Source organism: Poecilia mexicana, unplaced genomic scaffold, assembly GCF_051168715.1.
Source record: "Poecilia mexicana isolate PSO_F unplaced genomic scaffold, ASM5116871v1 scaffold_14, whole genome shotgun sequence".
In the NCBI taxonomy this organism is placed as follows: Eukaryota; Metazoa; Chordata; class Actinopteri; order Cyprinodontiformes; family Poeciliidae; genus Poecilia; species Poecilia mexicana.
In genome coordinates, this window is record NW_028263383.1 from 7,671,280 (window position 1) to 7,683,809 (window position 12,530).

At 38.8% G+C, this 12,530-nt stretch overlaps 1 protein-coding gene across 1 annotated transcript in view; it reads left to right on the plus strand.

The window, feature by feature from the left end:
* Positions 1–12,530, plus strand: part of ubl3a (ubiquitin-like 3a) — a 36,685-nt gene that overhangs the window by 20,850 nt on the left and 3,305 nt on the right. The window contains exons 2-3 of the mRNA XM_014983187.2: positions 8,654–8,762; positions 11,054–11,140. Coding sequence (XP_014838673.1) covers positions 8,654–8,762; positions 11,054–11,140 — 196 coding nt within the window. The remainder of the gene's footprint in view (positions 1–8,653; positions 8,763–11,053; positions 11,141–12,530) is intronic.

Consider the following 12,530-nt stretch of genomic DNA (forward strand, 5'->3'; position numbering starts at 1 on the left):
AGAAGTGAGAGGTGCGACAGAATAATGAGACGTGAGGCTGATGGTTGAGGCAAGTCCTGCAAGCCAGGCACTTTCACAAAAAAAAACATCTGAAAAAGATGCACTACAAAATAATTTTCAAAATTTCTGTCTTTACACAGGAGCTTTTAGATGAGTGTCTCTTTACTTTAATTAAAAATGCCTCAGAATATCTGAGGTCTTTACGAAGATAAGAAAGCATAATTTAAGACTATTAGAAGTGCAGTGTGGCTGTTAGCTACTTGTGCAACAGGACACTATCAGGGAGCTTCAGAAAGAGCATCTGATAAAGCGCTGTGGTGTTGTTTCTTTCCATTACTCTTAAAGTAGCTTATCTCTTTAATTATTAATACCTCTGGTAGAATGCTTAGCAGGATGACAGTTTGGTGTTTTATGGTCTCTGAGGAAAATACTGACGTATAAGAAACAGGAAAGTATAGAGTAATGCAGATCAACACCACATCCTTCTGGTGAAGATAAAAATGTTGCAGATGCAATAACTTTGAGTTCACTTGTTTGTTTTTTTGTTGTTCAATCTTCTGACAAAAATAACACAAATAGTTTTAGCATGACGTTTGGTAATCCACTTCCTCATACTTAGACATGACTAACATGTTTTCAACACACCGACTTATAAAACAAGATACAATGACAGTGTGACTGGAGCTTTCAATTGATCAAACCTGAAATGGATTATTAAACACATAATATAAATTCTTTAAAATGATTTGGTCACTGAGTTTGAAAATCAAAATGGAGTCCAGCGTGCTTCTGCAAATATGAGGACAAAAGTTTTGCTTGAGAGGGTCTGAATGACAGCTGCAGCATGACCTTTAGAGAAATCCCATTACCATATTGGAGTGACAAATCCACAAATGGAGCTCAGATTAGATCCCCCCCCCCGCTCACATAAATAACTTACATTGCCTAAGTTGTGTAATTGTTTACCTGTTATCACAAATTTCTAATGATAAACATTTAAAACTTTTGCCCCTTGTTCTCTGTGATGCACTTTGTGCAAGAGTCTCACACAACAGTCAGACGATGAAGAATCAGCAAATATGCCATAGTACAAAACACTTTTGTTGTAAAATTACTTTTCCTGCTTCCAGGAGGTCTGACAGAGCACAGCGAGCAGCATTTTGTCCAGAGAACAGGACAGAATGGTACAGATGACTAACTAGCTTCATGGTTACCACTAGTGTTGGCATGGCAACCAGCAGAGCATGACTTACGGTATTGAAAAGAAAAACTAAAGCCTGGATCAGACTGCTTGTCTGGATCCTTCTTTTCACCGTGTGCTGTTTTAAAGTTACAGTTTGTTCAAAGGTTTAAAGTTTGTAGAATATAAAAGCTTAATTTCCTCAAAGTCCAGCACCTAGTTCATGGAAATGATCAATCACTTATTAGGTACTTCTATTTCAATAATACATAGGCTAGGGTTCATTTTGGTACCAAAAATGTAGGTAAGATCCGTTCTGGTGTATTTTATGAAGTATTTTCTTGAAACTAATACACTTTGGTAAAAAACAAAAAAATTGAAACCCGAAGTCTGAAAGTACAGCACATGAGCCAATATGCCTTATAAAGTTATAAATAAACAAACAAGGTAGGTCAAGGTTCTTACTCTGTCAGATGCACCTGTCCTCCCTCTACAATGAGGCTGGTGCAGTAACCAAAAAAAGCTTCAATAATCCGTCCAGCTTCGCTCACTTCACTTGTGCCTTCATCACACTATTTCTAACAAGCATTTCAACGTTCATTAAAAATAGTCACTTCTTCCCATTATGTTTCCACTTTGTCGTTCAAATGAGTTTATATTTTATCCATTTTTCAGTGGGAAAAAACACAATAAGAAAGGGATGCTATTTATCGCTGAGTCATTTGCAGGCATCGAGAGCTGTTGGTGTCTGTTCAAGATGCCAAATATATTATTGGCAATCAGGCTGTGAATGCATAGCACTTAAAATATGATAGCCGTATAAAAACTGCGTCCAACAGACCTTTGTGGTTGTGACAATAAACATGTTGATAATAGGATGAGGGTTGTGATTTGATTTATTCTGCAGCTCCAGTTCTGTTTTGTTTGCTTGTAATCATGAATTGAAGGACTGCTTTTACAAGCGATGTCCACGGTAATACAGATATTTTGTAAAAAAGAAATTGTGCACTCTTTGTGCAAACAGAGTTTGGTGAGAAAAACCAAGACATGAGAAATGATCATCTCACTTTTCTCCACATATAGCCTACTTTATCCTGACTATCATTACCAATCTTCAAAATGTAAAGTGAAGAAATTACTCTTATTTTGAAGTTTTATATTAGTGACGACAGCTTTATTGCCACCTGCTGGTGCTGCGTTGGTATTTCTGACTTTATTTTCCATTTTTGCTAGCATGTTGATAGAGGAATGAGTATTTGTCAAGTCGCAGCAATCTGTTGACGAGGTTGAACTTAAAATCTAAGCTGACGAAGTTAATGATGGAAAGGAAAGGAAAATTGTGTTTGTGAATCACAATCTCTGATTCGACACCCTTGTTTGGTACGAGTTCTGCTTTTTTGGGAACTGCCACTATTTATGGTGTACAAATATATCAGATTATTGCATCTGCTTTGCTGTTCTTTTTAAAAACTGAATAAAATTCAGGTTTTAATTTGTGTTGAATTCAATCTAATACCTAATCGAATTTGCTTCTGCATAGTTTTTCGTCTTTGTGTTATATTACTTGTAAGTAAAATTGAAAATGGTGAAATTCTTTGACAGCTCAGAGTTTTCTCAACATTGTGACAGATCAGCCTTGTAGCTGTTGCACCTTGTGGAAAAATGCTTAAAAACAGGACAGGGACTGTTTGAATTCTCATGGTAAAATGTGCAGCTTATAAATCAATTAATTCAGATGTTTTGGGGGGTTTTGCTCCTCTGCAGTTCACAAATGTTTGGTATGTGTCCTCAGCCGCACTCAGTCATGTTTTAGACCTCAAAGAACAAATAAAGGCATCACTTTTAATGGAGAAACAAAGATGAGCCTTGTGAAGCTAATTTAAAAACTGATGGAGCAACGCATTCCCCACAACGTTGCCAGACACACGCTCCTACCCAGAGAGGCTCTGAGAGTACAAATCCTTGCCTGAAGCTTTGTTTCTTCTATTTTATCATTCAGCCGCTGTTGCATAACTCCTCTGTAAGTACGTGTGCAGAAGGAAGAGAACATAAACAAATAGAGAACCTATTATTTAATTAAAACTAATCAAAAGTCTTCTTCCCTTAAGGATGCTTACAATTTTAACTTCTGAGAAAGCGAGGCTGCTGATTCTGAGGTTTTACAATAAGTCTTTAAAGATAATAATGTGCCTTCTAGTGTGTTTTTAATTAAAGAAAAGACTCCCTTCATCCCACTTTGTTCGTGAATGGTGGCGAGTTATTACAGTATACAGAATGCCAACCTGGATGCTCTTTTCTTTGCTTTCAACACAGTTTGTTCACACTTTGTCACACAAGCGGCTTAATATTGTTTGCTGTTATTAAGCAGTGCTAACAGCTTTGAGTCAGTGCCAGACAACAAAAAGTGACAATTACATGCACAGGTTTACCTACATTTACAATTACTTCCTAATAGTCTCCAAATCTGATGTGCAAGTGAATCCAGCTGCTCACTTATAACAACTCCTTCGCTCTTAAGTTCATTCATTCAGTTAGCCATCCAAGCTCACTGCTTAGGCCGCTCTAATATATTCCCACAGGAAGACTTCCCACTCTATAATTTGTTGACTGCTGCAGAGTGTCTAAAGAGCAGCAATACTCCTTAATGCACTTGTAAACAGAGGTCCACAGATACACACAATCTGTTGCCTCAAGAAAGAGTTGAGAGCTGTAGTTGGGCTGCAATAATTACAGGCAGCATTGAATTTCCTGCTCTCCTCTTTTTGCAAACAGTGTTTAGCAGAAGAGGGACTTGCTTGCTTTCCATGTTCACACGGTGTGGCGCTCCAAGAGACATCGTTGCGTTGTATCTGAATGCTACGCAGTTAGGGGCCTGCAGACCTTTGATCCGCGTCATCAGCCTTCCCGGTACAGACTGCGTGTCTTTTTGCTCTTATGGTTTCAGAATCAAGAATGGAGAACAACGCACAGTTTCAGCATTCTGACAGTTTACAGCTACAGACACTTTCACATCCTCACATTGCAACAGAGAAGTACACACTCTGTTCCCCCTTCTTTAAAACCCTCCACGAACTCTGCAAAGCAGTGGAGCGTGCACTTGGCATATGGCTGACATTCATGCGCAATTAGCATTTTGTCTGTAGATATGCATGTGTTGAAGCATGAAGTGGTGCCCTACCCAATACTCGAAGCTTGTGTATTTGTTGGAGAAAATAGATTCTAATTGAATATCCTTCCTTCGGCTGCTTTGAAACCTCATTACCGGCCCGTTTACTGAGGAGAATCCAGGAAGAAGGCGCAGTGACCCTCAGGGAGAGATGGAGGAAGGAGAGGAAGAGTAGCTTAAGTGAAGCACAATGCCAGGCAAAGGTATTAATACTCTGATCGCTTCACTTTGTCATGTTACAACTTTAAACCTGTAGTTTATTGAAATTTTATAGAAGTACAGCAGAGACTCGCCAGTGTCACTACAAATTATTTGCTGACAAAAGTTTTCTTTTTCTTTCATAGAGTAAATAATAAAATAATGAAAAGATAAAGCAGCTTGGGAAGCTGAGATATCCAGGCACAATGCTGCTTGACACACTACTGACTGGTGTTTGCAAAGCAGCCAATCCTGAAGCACCATTCATTTTCCTTGATGCTGATTGGCTGTAACCCAAAGAGCCAAGATAAGGAAAAGGTCAATGTTTGTTTCTACCAGTGTGCATTATAATGCATATTTTGGTGTTTTAAGTATTAAAATAGGCAGTTATAGTCATTTTTAGACTCAAGAGTGGCAAAATATACAAAACATAGTTTTTTAAATATCTATTATTCTACAGTAATATTTGTCTTACAAAATGTACTATCATTTTCTGTCAGACTATAGCACAAAATCCTAATAAAGTAAAGTTTGTGCCTGTAACCTGTCATGAGGTAAAAGGTTGGAAATGTTGCATTACAAAGGACGGTACATTCAGTTCAGGATACAATAATAGATGTGGAAGAGAGGAGCTCTCACTTTCAGATTCAACCCGGTGAAAAGAAAACTCACATCCAGAAAACGACAGCAGAACCGACTCCCAATTTACATCATGTCTCCACCCAACCGAAGTCCAGACTTTCCTCACACCCTCCATGACAAATCTGATTTAAACCTCTACATACGTTTATGTTTTTATTTAACTGGCTGTTGTTGAAAAGGGAAGACAAAAAGAAGCCTACGTTGAGGAATTCTGACAGCAGAGAGGATATTCTTAGTTACATATGTTTCTGCTGGGCAGCCTGCACAGCAGAAACAGCCCAGCTCTGTGCCTCTTGATATTCCAGTCTTGCACATCGCCCTACTGTACGCTGTGCAGACTCGGAGCCTGACGGAGTGAGGCAGAGTGAGCTTCAGAGTGAAGCAGGGAGACGGAGCGAGTGAAAGGATGCGAAGATCGCTGCGAGGAGAGGAAGCAAGAACCATGTGCCGAGGAAAGTGAGCAAAGGGTGTTGGGCTTGGGGAGGGGGCTGGCGAAGCTATCCTGTAGGTGTTATCAGGTTAAGCCTCCCACGACCGACTGTCGCCATGGTGACGCCATGGTTACGACCAGGTGTTCCGTCAGGAAGAAGCGACCGCGTCTTTGTGTGAAAGGGCTTCTTCAGTGACTTTCTTTGTTCTGTGTGCCAGTGTGGGCAATAGTTCAACTGTGACATTCAGCTGTTACTTAGAAGTACGACTTTGTCATCTTAGTAGTTGAAGCTTTCTTTCACCAACTACAGCAGTGAGCAAAGGAGGGTTTATTCATTCTGGCTAATTTTTTCATACAGCTATTTTTGACAGCTTAGTAGTCAAACAAAGTGCCAGTTATTCAGACCCCTTCAACTTTTTAGCACTTTTTGACCCCCCAACCACTGACTGAAGTGTGTTTTTGGGGATTTAGTTAGTTCTAGCACCTTAAACTGCAGATGCAGCCGAATGTGGATGAGGAGCATCTCGGAGCAGTAACCTGTCTGGACTTTGGCTAGGCTATTCTTCTGATTATTTACATATTTAAGTTTATGTAAATATCTTGATATGTTAGCAGTTCTGCATGATTTCTATTTTTCGAATGATGATGAAGCGTGGAAAAGCTTCTGAGGTTTCCCAAGGGCTCTGTTTATCTTAAAAGAATCACAGTAACATAGATGAAATTTTACGGTTAATTTTTTTTTTTTTACATGATCAAATGTAAAAAAAAATAAATAAATAACTTACAGAGTTATGAATACTTATGCAACTCACTATAAATGATCTGCTTTATCTTTCCGGTTGATTTTTCTTTCCTTTTTTTGTTTTATGACCCACAGCAGGGAACCGCTGTGTATTTTTATTGTTGCTGCATCTTTTTGTTTTTTTTTAACTGTTTTAGCTATTTCTGATAATCCAATGGCTGTACATTTCACATGGAGCTTTTGAGCAACTCTGCTGTTGTACAGCACGAGATTTATACTTAAATACATCAAAAAACTGTTTGCTTCAAACTTAAATGGACTCTACTGTGCATTTTCTGTCTGAACCCAAACTTCCCCTTTTCTCTCATAATAAGCCAATCAGACTTTGTTCAATTATCTCAAAGTATTTTTCATTATAAGATAAGCTCGTGCTTGACAGTGACAAAAATCGACAAGCAGTGGCGGCTCTATATATTGATTGTCCACTGCAGTGTGTAGATGGAGAGTAAGAGGCTGTGTTTTAATCTGTTTTGTGAGTGCGTGGGTTTGTTTACGTCTCTGTTTGCCTCGTCCGAGCTTCAATTTATAAGCTGATTTGGCAACGTGTTTACAGAGATCTCCGTTTCAATCCGTCGGTGTTAGCCCTGTTACATCACCGTGCGGGAGAAGTTGTATATGATTTCTGTGTGTGCGCGTGGACCGGGCAGGGGGTGTGTGGCGTCCAGGCCGCAGCACATGGAAACACACTGCCGACAACGACACACGTGCTTTCTCCATGTGTGCACCGCAGGCCAGACGCACATATAGAAATAAGCAAAAGGCAAACGTGCACGCAGCAGTGAATAATGCTCCTGTTACGGCCATTTACTGCCTCAATGCTGCACATAAATGATGCAAAATATAAGAAATCCCAGTTAACGTCTGCATTTTTAATGAGAAATGTGAAAACATGAGGCATTTAGGGACACCTTAACACACTTACTAGTTCATGCGTAATCATGGTGAAGTTGCTCAGAATAAATAATTTAAAAATTCTTCTAAGAAAGCTAAGTTGTATTGACTACTGCACAATGGGTTACTATGAAACACTCAAAAGTTGACTTGAAACTCTAACCTTTCTTTCTAAAAGGAATGCAGTATTATTAGTACCCCTGGAAATTAAAGCAGATATTTGCAACAGCCTTGACACATATCAGCAGCTTCTGCTGTCACACACTTGCAAAGGTTTGGGTTGATGTTCTTTCACATTTAGGCTTTTAAGAACTTGTTTCAACAAAGTCTTTCCACGTCAGAATGCATATATTTTCATTGAAATAAAAAGAAAAAAACTGGTCGCAGAAGCTTAATGATGAATTTATTGTACAATCAGAAACAAACTGTTTAAAGTAGCTTATTTATAGGTTTAATATTTGGTAAATATGTATTAAGGGGTCTAAGTCAGGCTTCCACCTTGCCACTGTTAAGCATGGCGGTGGAGGTATTCTGCTGAGGGACCTTTTTGCTGCCATTGACTCAAGTGTATTGCAAAAGAAGTGGATGATTATCTTGACAAGAAGCCAGACGGTTTAATCGTGATCCAACAAGAAAATGATCTCAAACACACATCTAGACCATTTTATTTTAAATGAACTCTTCCAATTATGGCAAGAAATGAGGCTGAATATACTTCCATATTTATATCAGAAGCTTGTTGATGCCTTGATACAACTTGCTAAAAGACATTTAACCAAAGATTAGGGTGTTGTGTACTTGGATATCTGAACTTGCATGTGAGTTTGACACCCTGTGGATTGAATTTTCTGATTAAAAATATGTATTAGGAGTCATTGAAGTTGTATTGCCAATGACAATAAATCATTAAAAGGACAAAATAAATGCAGCTTTAATGCCTCAAGATGATGCAAACTTCTTACTGCACTTTTTAATGTTCATCTTCTAACAGATATATTATTACTGGCCCTCTTATTCCTGCTTTACGTGGGAACCTGTTGAGCTGCCAGTAAGAGACAAAGCTGGGAACCGAAAGTAAAATATATATATATTTATATAGTTACAGTAGGGAGGAGGAAGTTTGGGAGACAGATGGGAGTTGATTCAGCGGAAGGATGCTCCACAGGGTTTCCATATCCTCCTCCTGTTTCCTATTAAATTACCTTGCTTGAACCTGTATGCCTGCCGATTCAACATTAAGTATGAGATATCCGTTTTCCACTGTGGTGTTCATTTTTAACGTTTGCATTATTGAACCCTACACTAATTTCTAAAACATTGTGTGTCTTTTGCTCTGTGTTACAGATAAATCTGCGGCTTATTCTGGTCAGTGGAAAGACGAAAGAGTTCCTCTTCTCTCCTAACGACTCGGCTGCAGACATTGCAAAACATGTTTATGACAACTGGCCAATGGGTGAGTAGCCCCTTCTTTTCCCTTTATTTATTACCGTAATTGCATTTTTGTTTTGATACGTGTGCCACATAATATATTTCACTCTATTATTGTTGGGTAAAGCAGCAAACTGCTAGAAAAATAATATTTTAAATGGGCCTTGTGTGGCTATCACACCATTGATGCAAAAGTAGCATTTTGATATCTGTAAATTTATGTTATCGTTTATCTTCATATGGAAACAAGAAAGAAGAACCAACTTTATAACAGGCAGTGAGGGACAAACTAGCAAAAAATTGGTTTTTTGTCATATTATCTGTTGTTGCTAGGACATAATTTGGCTTTTGGATTGGTTTCTCTGGTTACTTTTTGCTTGACTGATACATTTCATAATAAAATGATTTAAAAATGGTTAGTTATTACAACTGGACTTAAAAATTACTTAAAACACCACAGTAAAGCCTCTCAATAAACATTAAATTATAGTTCAGCTCCTTAAAGTCAAATATAGAACAGAGAAAATTGATTTCTTTTTCACAGCTTTGATTTTCTCTCTTTAAGACCTCTGTAATCTTTTAAGTAAATCTTAACTGAGTGGTGTTTAATTCCAGTCCCTAGGGGTCTTTGTCCTGCATGTTTTAGATGCTTCTCTGCCGCAGCATACCAGATTTAAACATGGGAATTACCTCGTAAACATGGCAGCAAGTTCTGTAAAGGCCTGTTAATGACCCATGATTTAAATCAGGTGTGTTGAAGCAGGAGCCCATTTAAAACATGTAGGTCCTCAGCCCTCGATAACATGAGGCATTGCTGCATTTAAACGGTGCAATTCAGTTCAGCTTCTTTTAGCAGCTCAGCTGCAATATTCCTATTTTAATTTAGGATGCGCTCCGAAAAAGTGTTTTTAATTTAAGGTCCCACTTCAAACAAAAACCTCCTGCTAAGTTTTGATCTGTCTTTGCTGATCCCAAACGTAACCTTCCCTCACATCTTCTGGTCTTTTCTTTGTAAAAATGTATTTCTTATTCTTATTTTAATAGTTTAAACACAAAATACATGTTAATGCACATTAAAGGAAACGTGGAAACTCTGTTAGCGCTATTCCAGAAGCTAATATTAGGTTTTCCTCATCTCTGCTCTTGAGATTACAGCCAATCTCCTGGATTGGCCAATAACATGACAAGCAGCATTGTACCTGGGTATTTCAACTTTCCAAGCCACATTGTCTTTTGAATATTTTACATAATACTCTACTAAAGAAATCCTCAAATATATTTTCTGCAAATAGAAAGAGGTCAAGAATTATTGAAGAGTTTGACGATTAGTTCCTGTTCTCACATTTATATCTCAGATCTATTTTTGAAGACCGTAGTACTAAGTTTTCATTGCGTAAATTAGGCTTTATGCATCTGATGTTTTCATAAAGCCTGCAACTTGCTGATGCAGCGTAATTTTTTATCAATTAGGCACACTGTTGTATAAGCAAAAACTATTTTTAAATGTCCGTCTCTAGGTAAGTGAGAATCTATGTAGGTCTTTGGTGTTAAGTAAGAGAAGTGAACTCATTTTCCCTTGATTATCATTGCATCCAGGAATGTGGGATCTCAGTAATAACATCCACCCTCTTAAAAGCTGCTGCTGCGCCAGAGATAGAAGCATTTGATACTCCTGATCCTGAACTTAACCAAATGTGGCATTTTCCCACGGAGCTGGGAGCGTCCTGCTTTTCTACAAAGCTAGAATACAAAAAAAGGAAAAAAAAATAAAATAAAAATCCCACAAATTTCCCAGATGAAGTTGAGTTCTCCTCAACAACCAGAGTCTTCGGTTTGGGAAGCGCCCCATGTTCCTCCCAGACAACAGATTAGTCGGTTAGCAACAACACCCTCCACTCAGCGAGAGACAAACATCTGGTGGCCAGACTCTGTTGCTGTGAAACTCCCTCCACTGTTTTTCTCTCTTACAGTTTTTTTTTTTCAAATCCACACCTTTGGCTCTTCTTTTACTGCATTTCTTTCTATAATCCTGCAGCACCTCTCACAAAGACAAATGTTTTAGTTTTTGTAAATGTGTAAAATAATATTTTGCCTGCGACAGTTTCATGACTCTGAACAACAATGTAATTGTCACCATGTTTCCATTTACTTTGGATTTCCTTTGGCTGCACAGTTTGTTGTTTTCTGAACCTGTATGTCTTAGTTGATATGAAATCCATTTACTGGGAAAGTTTTGAAAAATTTAGAGAAGAAATATATCCTTTCATCTGTCTCCATAATGTTTTTTCCCCATCTGTTTCCGTCCCTTTCTGTCAGACTGGGAAGAGGAGCAAGTCAGCAGTCCAAACATCCTGAGGCTGATCTACCAGGGACGTTTTCTACACGGCAACGTAACACTAGGAGGTGAGAAAACACCGGAGCTGCTGCCGCCCAGGGAAAAACGCCTGAGCGCTCACAGACATGCACGCAGAAATCACAGCAGTTTGCTGCTGGAAACTTCTTTGCTGTTCTCATATTTTTCCTGAGCCACAGAACAGAGGTACCTCAGTGCTCTGGACAAGCCTGTTTTGATGGAGGGAGGGGTAGGGGGAGGGAGGGGAACAAGAAAAATCAGAAAAAACACTGTAGACTGGCATTGGAGGACACCTTGGGAAGGACAAAGAAGACACAGGGAGGAGGGAGGCAACGGTGGCTTCAAAATGAAAACCACCAGCAAAAAGAAAAGAAAAAAAAGATAGGATGCTCATCTTTGCAGCAGCCACACCTTGCTTCCCTTCAGCTTAAGGCTTATTATTTTAACCATCCTTTGTTCGTTTTACAAAGTTGAATCCAGTAAAGCATCCTTAGCACTTTTATACTCTTCCCACATGTCGCATTGGTTTTATTGCTGGTGTGAGACATTAAGACGACAATAGGAAATCCTCTTGCTTCTAAGCCAAATCATTTAGGGGTTCTAAAATGCAAACATGGATTTAGTTGGCATTATTAGAGGGGATGGCTTCAGTCAAGGTTGTTTTTTTTATAGCTAACAAAAATAAGACGGTTATTCTCAGCTGTTGGAGTCAGGGACACGGTACTGGGCCCAACATCCTTTTTTTTTACTGGGTTATGGGTCTTTTCCTGGGCATAAAAAAATAAAAAACAAACAGTAGTCTATTTATACAGTGCCTTATTGGTAAGATTTTTACTCTTATTACATTTACAAATCAATCATCATCCACAAAATCTGTCTTTTTTGCCCCCAACAATTACAAAAAGAATGTTTAATGAACAAAATAAAGACGGTTAAACACATGAAACAAGTAATTTTATAAATATTCTCCCCCTTCAAGTCAGTATTTACTAGATGCACCTTTGGTTGCAAACATAGCACGCAGTCTCCAGAACATCTGCCCCAGTAAAAATACCACTATAAAGTCTTCAAACCATTTCTGTGCAGCCTTGGCGGGATGCTTTGGCTTGTTGTTTTGCTGTAAAATAAATGTCCTCTGAAGTAGAGGGAAACATATTGTCCTCCGCGATGCCCAAAAAGCTCCACTTTGGTCTCATCAGACTAAAGAATTTTCTTCCACTTGACCATGGAGTCTCCCACATGAAACTCTAGTTGAGCCGTAATGTAATGAACAGTGGCCTTCTAACTGCCATTCTCCCAAAAAGCTTCAACTGGTGGAAAAACCTAAGGAAACGGTTTTGGGTCGCTCAGTCTCTCCCTGATGACGCTCATAACTCCTACTTCGCCGTTAGAGGTGTCCTCTATCCTCTCTTGGCAGATCTACACATCTGCCATCTCTCT